The sequence below is a fragment of the Stegostoma tigrinum genome, chromosome 21 (genome assembly GCF_030684315.1).
Source record: "Stegostoma tigrinum isolate sSteTig4 chromosome 21, sSteTig4.hap1, whole genome shotgun sequence".
Classification (NCBI taxonomy): Eukaryota; Metazoa; Chordata; class Chondrichthyes; order Orectolobiformes; family Stegostomatidae; genus Stegostoma; species Stegostoma tigrinum.
Window position 1 is genome coordinate 38,528,076 of NC_081374.1, and position 26,804 is coordinate 38,554,879.

General features: G+C 41.8%; 1 protein-coding gene across 7 annotated transcripts in view; it reads right to left on the reverse strand.

Moving 5' to 3' along the window:
- Positions 1-26,804, reverse strand: part of pacsin1b (protein kinase C and casein kinase substrate in neurons 1b) — a 317,673-nt gene that overhangs the window by 37,226 nt on the left and 253,643 nt on the right. For 6 of the 7 annotated variants that reach the window (XM_059653459.1, XM_059653463.1, XM_059653460.1 and 3 more), the window contains 2 exons: positions 17,763-17,919; positions 1,791-2,026 (listed from right to left, as the gene is read on the reverse strand). In XM_059653459.1, the coding sequence (XP_059509442.1) occupies positions 1,791-2,026; positions 17,763-17,919 (393 nt within the window). Of the gene's footprint in view, positions 1-1,790; positions 2,027-14,209; positions 14,492-17,762; positions 17,920-26,804 lie in introns of those variants that run through there. The other variant, XM_059653464.1, reaches the window with a different exon arrangement.

Consider the following 26,804-nt stretch of genomic DNA (forward strand, 5'->3'; position numbering starts at 1 on the left):
GCCACTTGCGAAGATCTTTGCATCCTCGCTCTCCACTGGAGTCGTACCTGAGGACTGGAGAGAGGCAAATGTAATTCCTCTCTTCAATAAAGGAAATAGGGAAATCCCCGACAATTATAGACCGGTAAGTCTCACGTCTGTCGTCTGCAAGGTGTTAGAAAGGATTCTGAGGGATAAGATTTATGACCATCTGGAAGAGCATGGCTTGATCAAATACAGTCAACACGGCTTTGTGAGGGGTAGGTCATGCCTTACAAACCTTATCGAGTTTTTTGAGGATGTGACTAGAAAGGTTGATGAGGGTCGAGCTGTGGATGTGGTGTATATGGACTTCAGTAAGGCATTTGATAAGGTTCCCCATGGTAGGCTCATTCAGAAGGTCAGGAGGAATGGGATACAGGGGAACTTAGCTGTCTGGATACAGAATTGGCTGGCCAACAGAAGACAGCGAGTGGTAGTAGAAGGAAAATATTCTGCCTGGAAGTCAGTGGTGAGTGGAGTTCCACAGGGCTCTGTCCTTGGGCCTCTACTGTTTGTAATTTTTATTAATGACTTGGACGAGGGAATTGAAGGATGGGTCAGCAAGTTTGCAGACGACACAAAGGTCGGAGGTGTTGTTGACAGTGTAGAGGGCTGTTGTAGGCTGCAGCGGGACATTGACAGGATGCAGAGATGGGCTGAGAGGTGGCAGATGGAGTTCAACCTGGATAAATGCGAGGTGATGCATTTTGGAAGGTCGAATTTGAAAGCTGAGTACAGGATTAAGGATAGGATTCTTGGCAGCGTGGAGGAACAGAGGGATCTTGGTGTGCAGATACATAGATCCCTTAAAATGGCCACCCAAGTGGACAGGGTTGTTAAGAAAGCATATGGTGTTTTGGCTTTCATTAACAGGGGGATTGAGTTTAAGAGTCGTGAGATCTTGTTGCAGCTCTATAAAACTTTGGTTAGACCGCACTTGGAATACTGCGTCCAGTTCTGGGCGCCCTATTATAGGAAAGATGTGGATGCTTTGGAGAGGGTTCAGAGGTGGTTTACCAGGATGCTGCCTGGGCTGGAGGGCTTATCTTATGAAGAGAGGTTGACTGAGCTCGGTCTCTTTTCATTGGAGAAAAGGAGGAGGAGAGGGGACCTAATTGAGGTATACAAGATAATGAGAGGCATAGATAGAGTTGATAGCCAGAGACTATTTCCCAGGGCAGAAATGGCTAGCACGAGGGGTCATAGTTTTAAGCTGGTTGGTAGAAAGTATAGAGGGGATGTTCTTTACGCAGAGAGTTGTGGGAGCATGGAATGCGTTGCCAGCAGCAGTTGTGGAAGCAAGGTCATTGGGGTCATTTAAGAGAGACTGCTGGACATGTATTTGGTCACAGAAATTTCAGGGTGCATACATGAGGATCAATGGTCGGCACGACATTGTGGGCTGAAGGGCCTGTTCTGTGCTGTACTGTTTTATGTTCTATGTTCTAAAAGATAGGGACGTGCAAAGACTGAAAAAAAAAGTGGAGCAGAGATCTAACATCAGATATTTGTTTAAACCCTCCAGATTGTAGTTCTAAGAAAAGGCAGCAAGCCCCCAGGAAGTTCCAGTTTTACTCACCTAGTCATAACTGGATTAGCCCAATTCAGCCATGCAGACCACATTATTATAGTGGATAACTCCACTATACTAAACACATCTTTCATGATCCTACTAACCTCCAGGAGCTGTATCTCTTTTAAAGCCAGTTATGTAAACTCCAGCAGCAAAACAGTAATTCAATAAACAATCTACTAGAGCTGCACAGTACCTCTTTCAGCTTTTTAGCCCAAGGTTTCTGTGCTTTCCGAAATCCATCCTCTGCTTCTTTGGTTTCTTTGAAGCCTCCAATCATCTGTTTGTGGAAAGAATCTTTCTGCCAGTTCTTAACTTTTTCGAAATCTTCACCGGTTAGTGCATTTCTCATCTCCAGGTGGAGCTCACTCACTTTATCCGCTTCAGTCATTAGAGCCATCCAGGCTCTCTCAACAGTGCCATATTGTGGTCCTGAAATCGATTCAGACATCCATCAGCCTAGCTTGTATCTCAATCACTTTCACCAACAAAGCTGCTGTTTATCACCTCTTCATCAGAATACTGTTCCAGTCAGTATACAATATAATCAAGATTCCACTAGACCTCCTAATCCCAATCTTTTTAACTGGATGCAGAAGGAGGTAGTAGTAACTTCAGTCTGATTTAACTCGTCAAAAAGGCACACAAAGTACACAGATTGAAGTATAAATTTCCACAGCAGTAAAACCCAACAAGAGAATCCATGGATATCAAATTAATGCCACTCTTAATATTGGCTCTCTTTAAAACACTTAAACACAAAAGTAATGAAACAATATTTAGTTCATTTTAAAGCAATGTTTTAGAGCAATGTTTTAGAGCAATTTTAAAGCAACTTCCACAAAATGCTGACTAAAATGAACTTTGAGCATAGATTGAAAACATGAATGTGGCAAACACAATAGGTTATACAAAGGTTGCTTACTGTACTTTTTACAAAGTCTGCCTATAAAGCAGTAAATGATACTTCAAATTTTTGCAATACCAGGGTTAAAAACCCTCGTCTATGTGGTATGACTAATCTGTTTGCCAGCCAGAATTTCTCAAAATAGCTCTGGCTTTGTCCTTATTTATTGTTTAGGCCTTTCTTGGTACTCAAAAAATTGTTACCAACAGAAACCAGAGCCCTGATTTTCACTGCTGGATCAAGCACAGGGTCAGGAGAATTTCCAGCTTTGCAAAACAAACCTTTAAAAATAACCATGTACATTTCACATTTTAGGTACAGGTGGACAGGGTGGGTTGGGCACCGAGCAAGGCAACTCAAGAAGCTGCCCAGTCTCTGTAACAAGCTGGTGGAAAGCCAGCTTCAGGGCCCTGGCATCCTAAGCAATGTCTTAAAAGGTAAAGTTTTAAATAGAATGCACCCCTCAGCTCTGACCCACTCGCTCCATGCCCTATTCATGCAGCCACATGTCCATCTACCGACCCACCACGGCCCATCATTCCCCTTATGCCCCCAATTCATTCTCATGGCCTTTCATACGCTCTTTGCCTAATCAGTGCCAATTTCCCCCTTTGGCCTTCTCTATTAGTTCAATTCATTATCATCCAGCATTAGTATTAATCAGGATGCATCCTGACAAACAAGAAAAAGTTACCAGTCTACTCAGGCCACTAAAGAAAAAAAAGCACGCATAGGGATACAATAAGAAACCCAACACAGTCAGATTGTTTGAATGAATTCTTATGTAAGCAAAGATCTCACCTGCGTTCAATGTTTTGACAGAAACATTTCTATTCAGTAAGCAGTCAGAGCTGTCCATCAATAGGCAGCAGCCCATTCTGAAAATGACTGATTCAGTTCAAATTAAATTTATACACGACTACTTGATGTGAAAGAATAAAAGCACTTTTTTTGAACTCCACATTTCATTTTAGACAGTTTTGAAAACTTAGCGAAGCCCATGACTTTATGTACTTCAAGGCCAAGCATGACTTTTCCACCATCACAAAGGTACCCTGCAACTTCCAAAGGTCACCTTACTTCTACCAAAGTTGTCTTGGGACTAGATTCAGAAGAGGAGAAAAAGAGAACATTCGACCAGTCCTCACCCCTCTCTTCCCCCATCAACTCCACATATTTCCCACACCCCAGCTCACATAATTCAATCCTTTCTATCCATTCCCCATACTCCTGCTTATCTCTATACCAATTTAGCAACCACTTCCACCCGCCTCATCACCTACCATGCCAACTCAGAAGATTGACACGATATAGGACAAAGCAGCCTACTTGACTGGCACCCCATCTAACATCACCTACTTACATTTCCTCCTTCACTGATGCAACATCTACAAGATGTATTACAACAACTCAGCAACGCTTCTCCGAAACACCTTCCAGATTCATGACTGTCCTACCTAGAAGATCAAAGTCAGCAGACACATGGGAACAACACCACCTGCAAGTTTTCCATCCCCTCCCCTGTCTGCTTTCCGGAGAGACCACTCTCTCCGTGACTCCCTTGTTCGCTCCACACTGCCCTCCAACCCCACCACACCCGGCACCTTCCCCTGCAACCGCAGGAAATGCTACACTTGCCCCCACACCTCCTCCCTCACCCCTATCCCAGGCCCCAAGATGACATTCCACATTAAGCAGAGGTTCACCTGCACATCTGCCAATGTGGTATACTGCATCCACTGTACCCGGTGTGGCTTCCTCTACATTGGGGAAACCAAGCGGAGGCTTGGGGACCGCTTTGCAGAACACCTCCGCTCAGTTCGCAACAAACAACTGCACCTCCCAGTCGCAAACCATTTCCACTCCCCCTCCCATTCTCTTGATGACATGTCCATCATGGGCCTCCTGCACTGCCACAATGATGCCACCCGAAGGTTGCAGGAACAGCAACTCATATTCCGCCTGGGAACCCTGCAGCCATATGGTATCAATGTGGACTTCACCAGTTTCAAAATCTCCCCTTCCCCTACTGCATCCCTAAACCAGCCCAGTTCATCCCCTCCCCCCACTGCACCACACAACCAGCCCAGCTCTTCCCCCCCACCCACTGCATCCCAAAACCAGTCCAACCTGTCTCTGCCTCCCTAACCGGTTCTTCCTCTCACCCATCCCTTCCTCCCACCCCAAGCCGCACCCCCAGCTACCTACTAACCTCATCCCACCTCCTTGACCTGTCCGTCTTCCCTGGACTGACCTATCCCCTCCCTACCTCCCCACCTACACCCTCTCCACCTATCTTCTTTACTCTCCATCTTCGGTCCGCCTCCCCCTCTCTCCCTATTTATTCCAGTTCCCTCCCCCCATCCCCCTCTCTGATGAAGGGTCTAGGCCCGAAACGTCAGCTTTTGTGCTCCTGAGATGCTGCTTGGCCTGCTGTGTTCATCCAGCCTCACATTTTACCACCTGCAAGTTCTTGTCCAAGCTACACACCATTCTGAACTACATTGATAATCCTTTACTGTTGCTACACAAAAACTCTGGAATGCCCTCTCTAGTGGCATTGTGAGTAGTCCTACAGCCCAAGTATTGCAGTGGTTGAAGACAGCAGCTCACCACTAGCTTCTCAAGGGCAATGAGGGCAGATCATAAATGCTGGTCTAACCAGAAATGCCCACAAGTCATGAATGAATAAGAAGAAATATGTACAAGCGATCATATGAGTATGAGACATTCAGCAGTGCGAAATTTATGAGGGTAGTGACTATTGGATTTGAAGCGAGTTTCATAGTGATGGGCATTAAATACTGGGCTCGCCAGCAACACTCATGTTTGTTGAAGAAAGAAAGGAAAAAAATATAATTCCATCACTTTGATGTCTATACATTGTAGATAATATACTGAACAGAACATTCTCAGTCATAAATACAAGTTTTGGCATTTGTTGATACTTCTTGACAGGTCGAACAGTTCAAAGGGGTTTCTGTGCAATTTATACACAATTTTCTCCACAGTTAACAGTCCAAAAAGGCACCTGACCACTGCCTTGAAAGGATCCCTGAACTCCCTCTGCCAAGTGTGTCCTGGGACCATGTCAGACCTGCATTTTTGAGGGAGAAGGTGACAGGGACTGCGTGAGAAGAGCGAGTGTGGCTGTGTCAAGGAGTGAGGGCATTAGAGAGGGAGTTTGTCTATATTTGAGATAAGGGAGGGAAGAGGTGTATGTCTGGGTATGCGAGTGAGTGTGGTAGTGGGATTGTATGTGTGGGGGAAGGGAGGTAACAACCAAAAGACCAGAAAAACAAAAAAAAAAAGAGCAGGTGACCAGTCAGGCCATTCAATGAGAGCATAGTTTACCTAAATAATCCTCAACTCCATTTTTCTGTTTTAGCCCCATTACCCTGGATTCCCATACTAATGAAAAATCTCTCGGCCTTGAATATACTTACTGACTAGGTTTCAACAGCCCTCTGCGTTAATAAATCCAGAGATTCGCTACCCTCAGAAGTTCCTCCTCATCTGTTTTAAATGGGTGATTACTTATTCTGAGATTATGTCCTTTGGTCCCAGATTGTTCCATAAGGGGAAACAATCTTTCCACATCTACCCTGTTAAGCCCCCAAGAATCTTGTACGTTTCAATATCACCACATCTCATTTTTCTAAATGGGAATGAGAAAGGCCCAACGTATTCAAACTCTCCTCATAAGACAGTCCCTCCATATTTGATACCAGCCTAGTGAACATTCTCTGCACTGCCTCCAATGCCAGCATTAAAACATAACTGAAGTTGTTGGTAAAACTCAGCAGGTCTGACAGCATCTGTGGAGAGACAGTAAAGTTAATGTTTTGGGTCAAGTGACCCTTCTTCAGAATACAGTAACCTAATGTGTGGTATCTTCTCAAACATCTTCTGAAAATCTAAATAAGTTACATCCACTGCTTCCCCTTTATTTATCTTGCCTGTTACCTCTGCAAAAAGTTATAGCAAATTTGTCAGGCATTATTTGTCCGTCATGAAACTATGCTGACTGTGCTCGATTAGGTCACATTTTTCTAAATATTAGATCCTTTAGAATAGGCTAACATGTTCTCAATAACAGATTTAAGCTAACTGGCCAAAAATCAACTATTTTTGTTGTCTCTTCTTTTCAAATAAAAGGTGTTACACTGGTAGTTTTCTAATATTCTGGAAGTTCTGTTGAAGTAAGATCCTTGGAAAATTATCACCAGTTCATCCACTCTGTAGCTACTTGTACTCCTATTTAACTACCAAGTACTCCTCTTAGTATCCTAGGATACATCCCATCAGAATCCAGGGATGTATCGGTTTCTAACTGCATTAGTTTCCTCAGCAGTTTTTCTCTAGCAATAGTTAGTATACTTAGTTACTCTCCTCCTTTTCCCCTCTATTATTTAGTAATTTTGAAACACTATTAGTGTCTTCTACCATGAAGAAGAGTGCAAATAATTCATTCAACTTCTCTTCCCTTTTCTAGTTCCTATTATGATTTCTACAACCTTGTTCTCAAGAGGCCCATGTATACTTTGGTTCCTCTCTTCCTTTTCATGTATTAATTGAAAGAAGCTCTTATAATCTATCTTAATATTACGTACAAGTTTACCCTCAGTTTAATTTTCTCCCTTTTTTGGTTGACTTCTGTTGGTTTTTGAGACTTTCCTAGTCTAGCTTACCATCAATCATTACCAAGTGGGATGACTGTTTTCTTTCAATGTCATCGTGTGTAGAAGGCAAACAGGGAAGCTATCTTTGCTAGGAGTCATGAACTATTTCCTGAAATGTATGCCATTCCCAGTCCACTGCAACTCACTCTACCCTTATTCTTTTGCCTCAATATTTATTTAAGCTTAGTACAGTAGTTTCCAACGCACATTATAAATGTTCTACCATGTTATGGTCATTGTTCCCTAGGGGAGCTATCATTTATTGAAACTGCCTAATTCCATAAACCAGGTCCAAAATAGTGTAATCTCTGGTTGAATCCACAACACCAACACCTTTGGTCTCCTTATTCCTTTCAAAATATGATTCAGAAAGCAGGTTAGAGAAAGAAAACTAGGGTTGAAAGGTAACTCTCTTCTGACTGCTTCTTTCACTAATTCTGCCAAGAGCAACTCAGAATGTGGTCTAAGTTTCAAATAAACTCAATTCTTGAACTTGAACCCAGGTCCTTCCCATGTCTGGTGATCAGGACTTGAGGCCTAATCTGCCTCTAGCTCTACTTTCCAAAAGATAAGGCAAAATAATTTTTTTATTTTGTTAGGTCTGTTGCTTAGCACTTTTTAAAAATGTTTGTTTTTAGTCAATTACTCATTTAAATTATCAGTTTATTTCATTGTCATTTAAGTCTACTGTTGTTCCAAAGCTTATCCAAATGAAATTTGGTTTCCATTGAGTGTGACAGAAAAACTGAAATGTGCTCCCACTCAACCACGCGAAAGGGCGCCTGACAAGCCTGCTCCTGTTATTCAACTGTAACAGTCCTTTCAGACTGTTGGCTCTAACATGTAGCACTTTGAAAGTGATAGATTATAACTGTAAAAGGTACGATACTATTACTGTCGTCTTCTTGTCTCGGCAAAGCTACAGCATTTCAAACAAAAAAAAAACACCATTGTTAAAAGTCAAATAAGGCTAAGTTTTGCTGTTTTTTGGAAAACCAGAATGGAACTCATTTCCAAAATACAGAGTCAAACAACAGAAACAGGCCCTTTGGTCAAGGTTCCCCAATTATACTGGTCCATCTTTCCTGCATTTGACCCATATCCCTCTAAACCTTTCCTATTCACGTACTTGTCCAAATGTCTTTTAAAATTTTGTAACTGTCTGCATCTATCACTTCCTCTGGCAGCTCATTCCACATACAAACCACATGTGTGAAGCAGATGCCCGTCAGGTCCTATTTAAAGATTCCTTTTCCCCCCCCTTAAAAATAGGCCCTCAAATCCCAGACTGAAGAAAAATTAATTGTTGTTTTGCTATTATGCCTATTCATTCAAAATTCAATCAATTTTGCTACAGGATCAGGTTGAAATGTAGAAGATTTTCTTCAGTAGACAAGCTAGGTGTGGGCTGCACAGATAATTGAGAATTCTAAGGAATCAAATATAAGATATAAATGCACTTGTTAGTTTATCCAAAGTTATGTAAATTGAAGGTGAAACGTTGGCTCAAAAGGTGACACTCTTGACTCGAGGCTAAATCCTACTCCAGAGATTTGTCAGAAGTACTCGTTCTACAAATGTTATGCTTCCTCTATTCCCACTCCAGGGATTTGAATACATAAGATTGACAAGACTTTAGTGCAATATTGAAGAAATACTGTGCTACCAGAGATGTCATTTATTGGATGAAATGTTTAACTGAAGCAAAACGCACTCCTGTATAAAGATCCCATGCCATCAATACTGTTGGAAGAGAATAGCTGGGTATTATTTAATTGATGTTTCTCAGACATCCGGTGCATGCGGATTAATTACCACATTGTTCTACGGTACAAAAGTGACGCAAATTTCAAAATCATGTCATTAACTGTATATACCAAGAGTCTCCAAAGTCATGAATGATATTTTAAAAGTTCAGGATTTTCTCCTTTCCTTTCTGATAGTGCTGCCATTTTAGAATTCTGTGAGTAAGGTTACTGGAATAACAGCGGCCTTTTCCCAACTTGCAAAAATGACAAACAGCAAACAAGAAATATCGCCAGCGTACCCAACAGGTCCCAGATTTGTTAAGTAGCTAGATCTGAGACCTGGGGACTGTACATTCCCATGGGTCACAATTTGTAAATCCTTAATCCCATGCAATCACATCACAATGGTGCTATAATATGAAAGACCAAATCTTACCCACAGGTAAAACAGTTTACCACATGGGTAAATATTAACTGCTATACAAACGAGGGCACCTTCAAGAAAAAGGTGATGGGTATCAACATTCATGATTTTAATTAACTGAAATCATTGAGCCTGATATAGCACAGAACAGTTTCAGCCATTCTATAAACAGTATTTCAGAATATCTTCAAAAGACTGGATTTCCTGTATATAGTGCTTTGCCTTTAAAAACTTAGGTTATTAAATTAAATATGAAGGTATTATAGTACTTATTACAAAAAGTGTGGTCATTAATCTGCTTATATAATGAAAGGATTTTTAAAAATAACTTTGGAACACTTCTGCCATCCAACAAATCTAACAAGCAAAAAATAAAAAAGGGACAATGTTTCAATTCCCTTAAAAACAAAAAAGTCAGGCACAGGAAAAGGTGAAACAGGAAGTCGCCTGCAGCTTCTGGTATCAGCAGCCAGCCGAAGTCATGCTGCCAGCTGATTTACACTATTGTGTATAGCCAATGTTAAACCAGTAGGATGACTGAAATGTCAGCAAGCAGCCCCCAAGTCTGTATAAATGGTGCACCACTTAAAAGTCTATTCAGATAGATCTGCAATTTGCTGGCAATCCTAGTTTGCATATCATTAGCAGACGTCTGAACTTTCACTGCAGTTTCTTCTTCCTCTTTTGGCGATCCCTCAGGGTCAAGACTTGCTCCCACTCTGGGGGCATGGGTTCCGCAGTGGCTAAACATTCACATGCTGGAAGCTTAGCCTGTACTACAGTTGGAACAGGTAATGTTTGAAGAGGGTAGGACACTGGGTTCTGCACGCTTTTTCCACTGCTTGAATTTGGCTTCCACTTGATAACATTGAGATTGGTTGATGTCTTTGTGGATGCTTCTTCTCCTGTTTGTACTTTCAAGGAGAAGTGCTTTCCACATCATTGGGGATGTTACATCTGTTTCGGGGGATTTTCAGGGTGTCCTTGTCATTTTTTTTCCTCTGCCCTCCCAGTGACTGCTGACTGTCTAGGACTCAGGGAAAGCACTTGCTTTGGGAATCGTGCGTCTGTCACAGACAAAACTGGCCTGCCCAACACAGCTGGTCATCCATGACCAGTGCCTTGATACTGGGAATATTCGCCTGGGAGAGCACACATTTACTGTGTCTGTCTGCCAGTAGATGGGCAGGATTTTGCAAAGGTAACACCAGATTTCAAGGGGTCTGCTGTACATTGTCTATAGTAGATCATGAGCTTATTGATGGATTTGGAGCCCTCAAACATCAAGCTCACTGCTCCTTAGGTGTCCGAAGGCTCCACTGGTACACTGGGGTCGTCATGGGATTTCACTGTCAATGTTTGCTCATAGGAGGCAACGATCCACTTTATCTAAGGACTCAGTATAGATTTAGATGGTCAGGGTCAGTGCTGTATAGTAGGAGGGGGCTAGGGCAGAGCCTTTACTTTCTGGATGTTTAGCCCAAGTTCATTCTCTCATACACTTTGGTGAAGGTGTCGATGATGGCTTGTAGCTCAGACCAGGTGCGGGCGCTTCTGTTTACTGTAACTCAATGCCAGAAGTTAGGGTAGTCTGGCCTGGTGACTAAGGTTGAACAGTTTCCTGCTCATCCTGTAGGTTAGAGATGAAATGGGGTGTTGGAATGAAGAATAAGGAGAAGAGGGTCGGTTCGATGTCACAACCCTTGTTGACCCAAGTTTGCAATTGTACTGGGTTCTGTGGTGGACCTGTTGGTGAGGATCATGGTTTGCATGTCAACATGAAACAAACAGAGAATGATGAGGAATTTCCATGATCAGAGATAATGGGAACTGCAGATGCTGAAGAATCCAAGGTAAAGCGTGAAGCTGGATGAACACAGCAGGCTAAGCAGCATCTCAGGAGCACAAAAGCTGACGTTTCGGGTTTCCGTGAGCAGGAATTTGGGGAGGATATTCCACAAACCCCCACAACTGACACAGAGTCAAAAACGTGTTTGAGAGATCATAGAAAGCCACCTACAGAGGGTAGTACTGTTTCCTGTACTTTTCTCGGATTTGTCACAAACTAAAAATCGCATCCGTTGTGCCTGCTGCCAAACAGTTGAGACTCAAGGAGGATCTCTTTAGCCACTGTGTGGTGGTGATGGAGGAGGATTCTCACAACAACTCTTGCCAAGACAGCAGGGAAATCCCTTCAATTTCAATAGTTAGGCCATCCAAGATCTCCCAGCATGTTGTCTGACTTCCAGATAAGATGAGGAGATTATGGATTCATGTCAAGAGTGCCTTCTCCTTCATATTTTAGTACTTCAGTAGAAATTCCATTGTGTCAGAGACCTTGTTATATTTAAGCTGTTGGATGGTTTTTTTTGATATTACGTGGGTTGGAGGTGCATTGAGATGCCGATAGGTAGTGAGTTGCAGGATAGTATTGACAGCACTTGCATTGAAAGCTGTGGATCTTCTCAACCAAGAAACAAAGTGCTCTCTCCAGCTGGCACTGACTACGTCTCCTGTCTGATGAGCAACATTCCATTTTTGACTCCCAGTGGAGTAGTTTTCTGGGTATTCAGACCACAGATGGCTTTGATTGCATTGAAGAAGCTGCATTCATCATGGCTGTAGGTCAGGTCCTAGTCTCCCACGTTCTTGCTGCCCATCTATTCTTTATGTCACAGGATTATTTTTTGTGTTGTACCTCAACCTTCAGTGCAGGCTTGTTTCTCCTGTTCAAGTTTTGATGGAGCTGGCAGCTCTGGAATGCCACGGATTTATGATCCAGGAGATCTTGGATCTCCTGATCATTCTCATCTAACCAGTCTCACTAAAAAAGGTTCCTGGTCAAGATGTCCAACACTTAATCATGTTCACAGCACTAGCAATGCTGTCCTCACTCTGCTTGGTAGACAGCAGGTCTGGTTGCAGCATTTGGCAGATTTCAGTGAGGACATCCTTACACAAAAACAGATATCCAACACACTTTCCAGATTGCTTCCTTGAAAACCTAAGGTAAACATTGCCTGCCACTGATAGCCTCTCTCTGGCTTCCAGCAGGTCATCCTGCTTTGCATCACTCCTGCTTATTTCCCCTTCTTGCCATAATCCAAGAGGAATTTGTACTGCTGCACAAATGTATGCATGTTTATGCAAAACCAAAGTCAGGACAGTGTCTTTAAGTAGTCCACATATCCCCAGTAAATTTGAGCAACTTATTGACATCTATTAACCAACACTTCCAGAATCACAGGAGCTGACGAAAAAAAATCCCAATCAGCAACTAACTGTAAATAACTGACAATCCCTTAAAAACAGCCCTGGCGTGGGCTTCTTCCTGTTGCCAAACACGTATTCTCTGCATGCATTTAAGGGACGACTTTGACTACAGGGCTGAATTTCAAATAGCATCCTGCTGTCAAATCAGCATTATTAGCTCACTGAAATCACAATCTGCCTACTCTGCATACTTCTAGCAGACGGTCGCTGTGTCCCGTGCAATCACATTCAAAATGTCATCCTGAAAAGCAATGCCGTTCTGAAGAAGTCATACAGGATTTGAAGCATGAACCGTTACTCTCTCCACAGGTGCTGCCAGACCTGCTGAGTATCTCTAGTATTCTCTTGCTTGTTGCACTCAAATTGCTGTTTGCCAAGGCTTATATCAGAAGTGTTCGTGTGTGCCACAGGCACAAGTTTGAAACCAAAATGGCATCGTAGCATTGAGCAAAAAGGCACAAAGCAGCCAGATTCTGAAAAAAAAAATTTTAAAAATGGATGTTAAAGAAGTGACATTATTGGAAAAGGCACAAGGTAAAGCTATGCTTGCACATTCAGAAGGCCCAGTTCATTTTCAAGCCTGTACTGAGTTTGCCAGTCTAAAATACGATAGCATGCTCCAATTATGGATACTAATAACAAATACAATGGAAACTCTTTGTGACCTTGGGCATATGCATGTAAAATAAAGAAAAAAAAAAGAACATGAATTCCAATTATAGAAAAAGCATTGCCGAGTCCCAGAAATAGCTGCTGCAACCATGCAGGCAGACAGTAGGTGACACCTGAAAATGCCAATACACCAAGAGTTTTTAGCATTTATAAAAACTGCATTTTGTTCTGCTTTTAGGTTAAAACCTAAGCAGGTTTTGAGCACCACTATTTAATATATTATAGAGGACAAAAAGTATAAACACAATAAATAACTTTAACCCTTTGAGGCTTAACTGGCTTTTAGAACATCTTCACAAAGAGTTCAAGATTAGTGTTTTTCTCATTCTCTGGGAGTGGTCAAGCACATTGCATTTATCTTTATTTAATGCTCATATATTTTGAAAACTAAAGTGTACTTAAAATAAAATCCACAGAATACTTCTGCTGGTTGCTATGTAACCAAGTCAGAAAGCTAATAGGTGCATCCTATATTCTTTGTTAAACTAGTTTCCATGGAAACCCAAATTATATAGCCAATTATCAAGATTTATCCTACACTCCATCAAAGAATTGCACGCCAAATTAACAAATAAGAATACGTAGGAAAAAATATATGTTTGCAACTTCAATTTAGAATATTAATTGGAATTAATAGCAAGATACTTTTTTTAAACCTAGAACATCCCCACTGCCAATAAAGATACAAGACAGACGTATCATTTATACACCTTCAAAAGCCAAAGATTACCATGAGGCAGTTGTTCAGCAAATATTGAACCACTGCACGTCTGCCCAGCATTTAGATTGGTAAAACAGAAATCAGCTCTGAGTTCAGGGGAAAATTTAAATCAACCCACAAACACTCAGCCACCAAAGACAGGATAGGGTGTGGGGTAATGTTAGCATTTCAAAAATCTGAAATCTGACCTACTCTTCACCAGACCACCGGGAATGACGGCAGCTGAAGATGGGTGTGAAATGCCAGATCCCACGGTAAGCATTTATCCACTTTCCTCTCTGCAATCACTGCAAAAGCTCTACAATTAGCAATCTCTTCTGCACTCATCCTCAATCTCCCTCTTCATTTTCTTCCTTTAAGCCTAGCTGGCTGCCTCCTGGGAAGCAAAGAAAATTCTGGATTTCTTAGATGTTATGAGCATCTACTTCCCAGTAAATACCGGGGTTGAAGATCTCTCAATGGCACAGTTAAATTTGCAGTCCTGCAGAAGTCGAGAGGCAAAGAAAAAGGGCAGCATTAGGCTAATTGGAAGACCTGTCTTTGCACTGTTCAGATGCACCTTCTGATAGGCTGATGGAGCAGGATTAATATTACCATAGTAACCCTGTAGCAATAATCATTAAAAGGAAGGCAGATAGACTTGGATTTGTATGGCACATTTTACAATCACAGGATGCTCTAAACCATTCTAAATTAATCAGATATGTTTGGAGCGTAGTCACTGTTGCAATCTAGGTGGGCGCAAAGTGGTGAGGTGGAAGTAGCAGAGGAAAGAGGACAAAAAAAAAGAGAGAGAAAGCAACTAAAAGACATGGTGTAAATGAATCACGGAATACACAATTTGTCTCCGAACTATGTCCTCAGTTTGCAATTAGCCTACTAGTGGTCAGATCTTCTCAACAGCTACAGTATCAAGCCCCCTCAGAATTACGTATGTTTCAATACCATAACCACCCCTCAGAGCACTGAGAAATATATCGTGTCATCAAGCTTCATGACTTCATGAAGAGAAAACCTTGCCTAACAAAATTTACCAGAAATTGCTAAGTAGGTAATCAGCAGGATAGATAAAAGCAAAGCATGTGTGTAATAATATTTGGATATTCAGAAAGCATTTGTTAAGGGACTACACATTAGGCTAATTACCAGGGTGAGAGATAAGATCCTGGTGTTGGAGGTATATCAGCATGGATAGAAGAACAGCCAACAAATGGAAGACAAGAAATTGGGATAAGGGGAGCAATTTCAGGATGACAACCTATGCCCAGCGGATTGCCACAAGGATCAGTACTGGGGCCACATTTATTTACAAAAATGTGTTATTGACTTGGATGAGTAAAGTGAATGTCCTACAGTCAAGTTTGCAGACAACAAATTGGTGGAGGGCAAGTGACGAGGGTGACACAATGAGTCTATAGAGCAATATAAACAGATTAACCTAGTGAGTAAAGGTTTGGTAGATGGAACATAATGTGGAAAAAATTGAAATCATGCACTTTGGCAGGAAGAACAGAGGAACTGAATATTATTTAAATCGAGAAAGACTGTAGTAAGCTACAGAACAAAAAGGGATTTGCAAGTTCTTGTCCATGAATCTGAAAAGAAAACCATTAACATTTAGTGGGTGATAGAGATGGCAAGTGGAATGCTGGCCTTTATTTAAAATGGCACAGAACATAAAAATAGTGAAGTTTTGCTAAAACCATACAAGGCACTAGTCAGATAACCGTGAACAGTTTTGGACCCTTTCTTAGAAGGAAAGGTATAATGGCACTGTAGGCAGTCCAGGGAAGGCTCACCAAGTTGATACCAGGTATGGAGGGACTGACTTATGAAGGTCTGGTTAAGTCAGTTGACCGGTATTCATTGGAGGTCTAATGGTTTCCCAAATTCGGTGAAATACTGAAATTGTTTCCGGTGTCTTTCCGCTATATGGTCAGCTTGCAAACACAAACCTTGGAAGCCTTTAAACTTACCCTTATTCAGTATTCCAACATTTTCCCTTGTACTGACAATCCAATATTTCACAAGACACTTCCATAAAACACAGTTGCATGGCTGGGCTTTTAAATATGACACTCAACCACAGGGTTTATCTGTTCTGTGAAAGATATGACTCTCCTCAACCATTTTTCTTTGTCCACAGATGCTGCCAGACCTGCTGGGAATATAGTTTGGAGGGGATGGGGCGTGCACAAAATCTCGAGAGAGGAGTGCATTGCCAACGTGAAGCAGAAACTGGTCCTTTGGGGGCATCATTCCTTCCCCATCATGCATAAAAACCTGGTCGTCAGGTGTGAGGCACTCTCTGCTTTTGTACATGGCACAGGTCTGGCCCATCTCCCCCAAAACGCTGTTGTTTCAGTCACCTGAGACATCTTCTGTTTCATATGAAAGCCTACCATAGACCAGGTCCACATGGCCACCATGTAGAAAACTCTGGATTTGGGGAAGGCGGATGGTTTAGGGATATACCTAATTTTGCCCTCATTCTGATGGCCACCTTTGTATACAGTAAAAAGTTGCAGATAGAACAGGCAAACCAAAGCCAAATGTAGCTGTCACTAGAATATCAGCACCGTAGCGAAAATGGCGTCATTAATGCTTTACTTAAATTGTTGAAAATACAAGAGATGACAGGGAATAGGAGCAGGAGCATGCCATGAGGCCTTAAGCCTGTTCTGCCATTCAATAGGATCATAGCTGATTCCAGATCTCAAACAATCTTCACACAATCTTCATAACCTATGATTCCTGCACAGTCCAGTAATCTGGAGCCACTTCCAGCTTGAATACACACAATGACTCAGCATCCATGGAACTCTAGTAGCAGAATGATTCACAATGCTCTTCACGAAGAAGTTATTCCTTGCATGGTCTTAAAGGATCACTCATTACCCTGAGAAAAACAGGAAAAAGGTCACCTTGGAGAAGATATTTCTCGCGGTGCAGTGTTAAAAGGGCAGTGCAACAGAAATCTGTCAAGTTGGCTCTTTCTCTGGAAAGAATTCACCTGGAAGGCATACTCAGTGTTGGTCCACAGGCAGCTGCCGATATACTAAGCTGTGATCAGCAGTCTTGCCTAGCGTGGATATTAATTAAGCCACTCCAAAGTTCAAAGCCAGTCAAGGACCAAGTGCAGAATGTGAATGGTTTGCATGAGTGAAAATTACATAAATACCTGCAGCTATTTCAGAACAGAAGCAAATTGTGTTTTTTTTTAAAAAAGAATTCTAGTACCACTTAGCCATGCAAGTAGCTAACGAAGTTTTCCCTATCTACAGCTAAGTTATTTCCTGAAAGCTGGACTGTAATTAATGAAACAAATACTAGGATAAATGACACTTGTTCAAAGAACCAGACTGTGTCTGCATTAAAAAAAACAATATTCCCACTAGTGATCCAGCCTTTTTTGATTTCATTCTCTTCATAGCAACGCCAAATTGATTCAGTTCAGTCGTGTTAGAATTATAGATCGGAACATAGTTGAAGCAAGTAGCTGGTTATCATCCACAACTTGAAGGAAACATATTTTATTCACTTTCTTCTCAAATAGTAGAAACTTATCACAATAATTACAATGGTCTATCAATAGTGACAGAAAAATCTCCTTTAAAACCCTGATCTCCACTTTCCTCCTAACCCAAATACTATTACAAATGAAACTAGCCCAGCCCTTTTTTTTTAGAAAAGGAAAGTGACTACAATTTAACAACTTGCTGAGCCAAAGTGGTGAGATACCTTTGTCAATGAGTTGCTTCCATCTTTTAGACCAGTCAGTCAGCTGCTGGGAGTATGATTTTTCAATCTTAGCTCGTTCATTGACACAGTTCATAAGATCATTGCACAGCCTGTGCCCATCATCAATACGTTTCACTGAGCGCTTATAATTTCCAACCTGAAAGAAAAATGCACAGTATTATTAGAACCAATAGAATTATGAAAACCTTCCATTTTCAGACACTTAGCTGGTGGTTGTTCTCTCCACAGCTTATCACCTTTATGCATTAAAGCATGGCCACTGCCAAAACAAAAATCGACTAATGATCTCTAGCAACAATAGTGTACAGGTGAACATTTAGCTGGCTGTTTTGTACCTACTGGCTTAGATGGATTTACCTGTCTGGAAATATCATAATTTATAATAATTCAGACAAATGAGCATGAGAGAGATTGTTCATATGCTATTACATCTGTAATACTACTTTGGATGTAGATTCTGTCCAAAAAGATGCAAAATTAGAGAGATGACAAATGAGAAAAGAGAGCAGATTCCAAAACACTGAGGATTCAGATATGTAATGGAACCAATTTACTTGACAGAGTACTATAAAATAAAAAGGGTATTAATGAGACAGCAACATCAAGCATTCTCAATTAAAAAGCCATCACTGGATATCTTGAGTAATGGTTACTAAATATATGTACAGAAAAATAATTTACCATCTTTAAAACAAAATAAACTAAGAACTTAAATTGGAAAGAGCAATAATCAGAAGTCTGAGTTCTACTATTGAAAACTACATTGGTTTCATATTGCCTGTGGACAGACTCCAACATTCCAAACCTTCAATCTTGCACAATCCGAGTCTTTGATAGTAAATGCAATTTAAAGAAAAATATAGCAGTAGAGCTCAGTCATGGGAACTGCCAAATTCCATTTCAACATTGCACACAAATCAATTCTATGCCCATGGCTAGAACTGATATTCACATTCACACTGTGGAGTGCCAAGATGTAGAATTTAAATAGGTTCCCACTGGTTAGACAGTGGCTCAACTGCCAATGCTGTTTTACTTTCTGATTTACCTTCGCAGACAGAACAGAAGAACTTCGACCATCACTGAAGATAAATTTACAGGCATTTCATAAATTGCACTGCAAAGATAGGGTTTTTACTTAAACTGCATTTTTTTTTTCTAATTTATATACGAGTTCTACTCAAACTGGGCCTGAAAACCCACAGGAATGCTGAGATCCATCTGCTCCACAGCCTTCGTTCAGGAGGTCAAATGATTGGATTCTTTTGGCTGTTTCAGGGTACATGTTTGAAAGATTTTGGCTCAGTTTGAAGATTTTGAACATATGCATAAAGACTCACGTCCAAATGGATTGCAACCAATACCAGAATTATAGAATTGATATGGTGCAAAGGTCATTCAGCCCAGCATATCTGTACCAAAACAGTGTAAGTACTGTCGTGGAGATAATCCCACTTGGAAGTACTCTCCAGTGCAGAAATAAACTTGGAACATCACAGTACTGCAATAATTGCGTGATGCACCAGTACAGTCTTTAGAAAAGGGACTGCCCCTCTCAAAAGCTGCTACTGAATTACACGGATGACGATATAAATGAAATGGAAAGGAGAACCAGATTAGAGTCCGAGGGAGCATTAATGAGTGAGTGAGAGGTTTGGTGCAGAAGGCATTACAGGAGGGAGGGAGGGAGGAAGGGGAAAGTTGGGAGGCCGGCGGAAGAAATGCCTTTGCAAGGAGCTAGGATGTTCTCAATGACCAGACTCCGAAGGAATGGATGCGTATGGCCAGGAAAGGTCCAATTCTGCAGTCCTGAGAATCTTGGCAAAAAAAAAGGTTCCACAGGAAGTAAAATGACTTCATTTGGCTGATTAAAAATTGGTGAACACATCTTCACATGACATCTCTGACTCACCCCAATGTTTCATGTTGTTTGACATGCCATATCCTCATCATCACTCATCCACGACAGTCAGGACTTGCGCTTAATGTTAGGATGCTCTACCTCAACCGTACATACTTTGCAATTCAGTCAGCCTCGTAGTCACATCTCACTGCATCCACATACCTACAGTTATTCAATTTGCCAGGAACTTTAACTCAAAAACAGTGCCATAGAGTGAGTGTCTGACTTCTCCTGCAGGGTAGTGATGGCATGCAATAAAAGATAACAGAGCAGAAACTTATGGAACAAGGGCACTTGCAACTCTTGAGCTGGTAAAGGAAATGGATCTTGACATTATGGGGCTGTTGCTGAGAGAGCCTCTGCCATCTACCATTAATCTGAACATTGAGGATGACCAATCTTCAATCTACCGTTGACCCTACAGTCCTTGAAACTACAGCTCCATGTCCAACATTCCTTAATTTTCCAAAGCCTTTGAGCATGATGTATCTCAAATCCAGGTCCATCTTTCTAGGAACTCCATGTTTGAAAATCTATGTCAAATTATGTCCCATGACAACACAAACTGCCATAAAATACTTGCTATGACTGAGAAAGCCAACCTATTGCTCTAAACAAGGCCACAGCTTTAGAAGTTGGTGGGGCGGGGCGGGGCGGGGCGGGGGGGGGGGGGGGGGGGGGTGGCGGCGGCGAAAGAAGAGAAAAGGAAAAAATCAAGTAGGTGACAGCCTCCAAACAGCAAGATCCACAAACAAGGTCTGCTCAAGAGGATTCAGAGGAGAGCTTTAATGCAGTGATGTGTACAGAAAAGCTGATGGGCATGCATACACAAATGCTTGATGCATTGGTAGTTCATTACAAAGCCTATTTACAAGAAAAACAAAGCAGCCTGGCTTCAATTTGGCACAGAGTTTGAAACTCAGTTTGGGCATGGGAACCACTCCATGAAAATACTGGAGGACCCAAGCTTAGTGAAGCAAAAGCAAAAGCCATGCAACATCTGCCTGCCATAGTTCTTGGATATCTGCAAGTATAAAAGGTAGGGTTGGGTCAGGGAAAGGAAGCCAGAGGTTTGTGGTTACATTAGCTACAGTTTGCAAATCATAAATGGTGAGATGAGCACAGTGGACCTTGAGAAAGTTATGCCGAATCCACTCCTCCCAACAATCCCGCCACAGCCTACCTGCACTCACCTATCACCATCCCACCTACCTTGCCAAACCCCACCCCTCCTCTATTTATTTCAGAGCTCCCTTCCCCTCCCCCCCCCCCCATTTCTGAAGGAGGATCCTGGCCTGAAATGTCAACTTTCCTGCTCCTCTGATGCTGCCTGGCCTGCTGTGCTGCTCCAGCTCCACACCGTGTTATCTTGGACTACAGTATCAGCAGTTCTTACTATCTCTGATATGTTGTCAGTGACGTGGTGTATTTGGTTGCTGTGCTTGCTGTAATGAAATAGTTAACTACAAAAATGAGATACGGTCCTGCAACAGCACTGTGAAGGTAGAGGGGTAAGACTACGAATATGAGATTTGAATCTTGATTGATATTGTTGGCACTTGAGTGAAGGTGCATGTGGCAGTAGTTGAGGCTGACGGTGCAGTTGGTGAATGATTTACATTCATGGATCTTGGCCGGTCACATGATGTCATTGAGCTTCTTGTGACACTGTAGGTCCAAGGTCCCACTCTCAAATTATTACAAAGGCTAACATCTTTTTACTGGCCTGGAGGGTTCCAAAGCCCCATGAAGTGATCAGATTTGTCTCCTCCTTTGCCTCTCTCCCACCAAGACTTCCATCACCAATCAAGATTTTTGGAGCATGTTCTCTGGTGCAGTGCTCCACATCTGTAGATTTTTCATGGTTTCCAATCTTCTGATTCCACTTCCAGCACCCAGTGCAGTCAAGTGTTTACTGCCTCTGCCATTAGCTCCAAATTGGAGCACAACCTTGGCTGTTTTGCCTTCCCCTTGAAGAACATCCATCACTCATTCAATAATATCCTATAGCTTGGTACCAAGAAGGCAACATACAACTCAGGAAGCACACTGGTGGTTATATAACTACCAGTCTGTTCTCTTGACATTTCTTAAAGTGATCATTTTCCCAGAATTCATCACTGAAAACTGATTAGTGAAAATCACTGGCTTAGACATTTCTGGTCCAGTGTATTTTCCTTCCACCTGTCTAGTGGTCATTATCCACTGCTTTACCTCCAACACCTTCCAGAACTCATGTTTGGGTAAACACGTTGATTTCCAAAGGGTTATGACAACCTCTGAACATTCTGTAAGCATTTCATACTCCGGGTTAGCGATGATGCAAGATGTTTTCACAAACAGGATATACATGCACCTTGATAATAAAATGTGAGGCTGGATGAACACAGCAGGCCAAGCAGCATCTCAGGAGCACAAAAGCTGACGTTTCGGGCCTAGACCCTTCATCAGAGAGGGGGATGGGGGGAGGGAACTGGAATAAATAGGGAGAGAGGGGGAGGCGGACCGAAGATGGAGAGCAAAGAAGATAGGTGGAGAGGGTGTAGGTGGGGAGGTAGGGAGGGGATAGGTCAGTCCAGGGAAGACGGACAGGTCAAGGAGGTGGGATGAGGTTAGTAGGTAGCTGGGGGTGCGGCTGGGGGTGGGAGGAAGGGATGGGTGAGAGGAAGAACAGGTTAGGGAGGCACTAACGAAAAGACATACCGGCCAGTACAAAACTGACCCGACACTGCAACTAGGCAACAAAATCCTCTACATGCTAAAAAGACTTAGACAGGAGAAGTCAACAAAGCAGACTTAAATATGAAACCTGAAGGATTCTACAGCCTCCTGAAAGTGCACAAGCTTGAAGTACTCCTTAGACCCATAGTCTCCCTGCCAGGCACTCCATTACGCAGATTAGCCAAGGAACTACAAAGGACACTTAGGCACCTCGTCAGCAAGTCAACCCACTCCATCCACTCAGCCCAAGAGTTCCTCAACTACATCAAAAGACATAAGGATAGACAACGAGGAGACCATGACATCGTTTGATGTCACTGCCCTATTCACATCAATTGACATACAACTAGCAAGGGAAACAATGATAGCACTACTGGAACAAAAAACAAGACCCCAGTGAAACCATCTCCACAGACAACATGCTCAAACTACTGGACCTATGCCTCACCGCCCACTTCACTTTCAATGGCCAAACATACAAACAAATCAATGGGACACCCATCTCCAGACTCATAGCAGAGACAGTGATGCAAAGACTAGAAAGGACAGTTCTTCCACTAATCCACCTAAAACTATAGATACGCTACATGGATGACACATTGTCATTAAAATGGACCAAACTAGAAGAGACACAAACTTATAAACAACACCCTCACCAAAATAAAACTCACCAGAGCGAAGAACAAACAGCTCCCTTTCCTGGACTTCATGGGAGAGCGCAAAACAAATGCGGGACTCCAAACAAAAGTACACAGAAAAGCCACACACAGACCAGGTACTGAAATTCAACAGTAACCATCCCAACATGGAGCTACATGCAAACAGTATTTAAAACAGGCAACAACATATTGCAGCAACACGGATCTACGCCAAGGAGGAAGAAGAATACCTCTTCCAGGTTTTCAAGGATAATGGATATCCAAAAAAAAAACTGGGTCACAAGATGCCTACACAAACATCAGGAAGATACCACACATCCTGACACACACTACCAGACATCAGGAATAGGTCAGAACTCAAGACTCCTACGACCGCTGGGCATCAGGGTCGCTCACAAGCCCACATCAACCCTATGACAACTGCTTACCCAAACTAAAGACCCACTCACTATCATAGACAAGGCCAATGTCATCTACAAGATCCCCTACAGTCACTGTGAGAAACACTACATCGGACAAGCAGGAAAAAATCTAAAAACAAGGGTACACGAACACCAAATGGCTTCAAAAAGACACGACCCATACTCTCTCTCCTCTCAACCACATGGATAAAGGAGAGCCACCAATTCGACTGGGACAGCTAAGTAGATTCAGGCACAAGAATTCCTAGAAGCCTGGTACTCCACAAAGAAAGCCATTAATAAACACGTGGAACTCAACTCCATATACACTCCATTATGAAGGAAGGTGAGGAAATCTAGCTCAATGGACGCCCGAGTTTAAAACTCAGGCAGGAAAACACACCGACGCTTCATCAGAGGCTGCACTGAGGATGTTACCCAGCAGGGTAACGAAATGTCTGCGGAACAACAAACCAGCTCAGTGATCCAAACAATCCCCACACCCACGCTACAGATCTATTCCAAAAACCTTGAGATTTAAAAACTTAATTACCAATTTTATTTCAAAAATCAGTCCTAGCAGTTTGGAAAAATTAAGAGGCAAATAAAATCATTGAAGAGCAAAATTCAAAACAGATCTTAATGAAGTGTTTTTTTTACTGAAAGATGATAAAAATTTGGAATAGTCAACCATAGAAGATACTGACAGAGGCATAGGGAACTAAAGATTGTCAGGCAAAATGAAACACAACAAAAAGGGTCAAGCTCAATGGGCTGGCTGGCCTTAGCTTTTACCATATTGTCCCACCTGAAAGAACAGTTGGGCAAGTGGGACCAACACAGCAGAAAGGCAATCATTAAGGTAAATTACTTCAAACTTGTCTATAACTTCAGGGAGGTATTTATTACTTATTGCAGGAAGGAGATTGAGCATTTAAACAGCATGGTGTAAAGCCAACAATCTCTCCTTCGGCGTCAGCACAAGGAAGGAGCTGGTCATAGATTTCAGGAAGCAGCCTGGAAGCCATGTACCTGTCTGCACCAATGTTGTAGTAGTGCAGGATAGTCAAGACTGTCGCATTCCTGGGAGTGACAATATCCAATCCGTCCTGGTCACCCACATTGACACTACGGTCAAGAAAACACAGCAAGACCTCTACTACTTCAGCAGACAAAGGAAATTCAGCGCATCCATAAAGGCTATTACAATTTTTTTTTAAAAAATGCACCACAGAAAGCATCCTATTTAGCTAAATCACAGCATGGTGTGGCAACTGCTCTTCCCAAGACCAAAAGAAGCTACAGAGTTGTGAACACAGCCCAGTCCAACACGCAAACCAGCCTTCCATCCATTGACTTCATCTATACCTCCCGCTGCACCAGGAAAACAGCCAAAGACCCCTCCTACTGCAGTTATACTCTGTTCCATTAGGTAAAAGTTTCTACACATGGACAAACCAATTCAAGAACAGCTTCTTCCCTATTATCAGACTTTTGAACAGACCTCTTTAATGTTAATGTTGATATCTTTCTGCACCTTCTTGGCAGCTGTAACTCTTTTCTGTTACCCTGGTGCACTTGTGTCATATGACTGGCCCGTAAAGCATGAAAGACAACACTTTTCACTGTGCCTTGGTACTTGTGACAGTAATAAATCAAATTTTCACACTGTTAGGGTTCAGTATGCATATCAGAGACTCTTCCAAATCATAGGGGCATTTACTCGAGATAGAAAGAAAGGAAACTAAGTAAAACACTTCGGGCACTTTTGCCATGTAATTCAGCTCACAACATTTAATGGGGAAAATAAATTTGTATTCTTATATATGATTATGCAAAACACAGTTAGCTCATGGTCAGTTTTACACTGGATTAAGTTATTTCCATCCTTCCTGGCCCTAATGATATGCTAGATGGATGTAACCAAGGGATCCAAATTATTTACACCATGGTAACAAAGTGTGGAGCTGGATGAACACAGCAGGCCAAGCAGCATCTCAGGAGCACAAAAGCTGACGTTTCGGGCCTAGACCCTCTCTGAAGAAGGGTCTAGGCCCGAAATGACAGCTTTTGTGCTCCTGAGATGCTGCTTGGCCTGCTGTCTCCATCCAGCTGCACACTTTGTTATCTCGGATTCTCCTCATCTGCAGTTCCCATTATCACTATTTACATCGGATTAGTTAAAATATAGGAAAGATTGTATCTGTTTCAGGCATCACAACACACAAAGTCATGAATATTATTATATTCCATTCAGGAAGTACTTTATATGGCTAGTCTGAATTCTTTTAGACATAGCTTCCTTTGAATAGGCAAACTAAGCCCTTTCCTTAATGTTGCATTCTTCACACAGACTCTAGAATGGAAATGTTTACTGCGAACCGTTTTCTGAGATCTTGTCATCTTATCTCATACTCAGTAACCCTGATCGAGTGCAATTACAAAGCATATATAGCCATTTGACAAGTCGCTATTATACAATGAAATGTCATTTGATGACATCTGGGATATCTATTTTCTTCATTCTCTCTCCAGCATTGCCCTTATCATCGGAGGCACTCAATCTAGTTTCACAAATGCTAGCCACTTTTCACAGCCTTCCTCAAATAACTATTATTCAAATAAAACATTAAATGGCAGGGCCTTTCACTCGACTGATGTTGTAGTTATGCTCATGTGGAAACAGATTAGTTCTAGTATAAACCAATAAGCGAACTAGCTCAGTCAAAGTTTATATGACCCAATATCTCACAGGGGCTGTGTTTATTAATGGAATCATCAGGGGAGCAATACTTATTTCTGGTGATATGTCAAGAGATTATAAATGACCAAGATTACTTGAACAAATATTCCACCAGCAATCTATGATCAAATCCAACTCATCATACTTTTTCAATTTGTGACCTCTCAGAACGTTAATTTTATAGAACTCCTTGATAATACAATTTTATCTGACTGCAGTCAATAAAAGAAAGTTAATGCCAAATATAGTTATATAGCGTAATAAACCCTAGGCCAGATAGATGCACTGAAATGGGCTTTTCCGAGTCTGTACATTCCTTTGAGAAGAGATCAACTGCATGCAGTGTGCAGAGCACTACTAGGTGAATTCTAAGAGAGCAATGAGTAAATTCATATTTAAAGCCAATGCTCCTAAGTTGATGACTAGCATCCTCTGTAATGCTTTGAATTCTTCACCTCAAAAATTTCTCCCAACAAGTTATAACCAGTAACCATCAATAATGCCATCTTCAGTTACAGAGCAAAATGATCCTTGACAAAAAAAGTATGCAACCAAATATTTTCAAACAAAAAGAATAAACAGTGGATGTTGGAA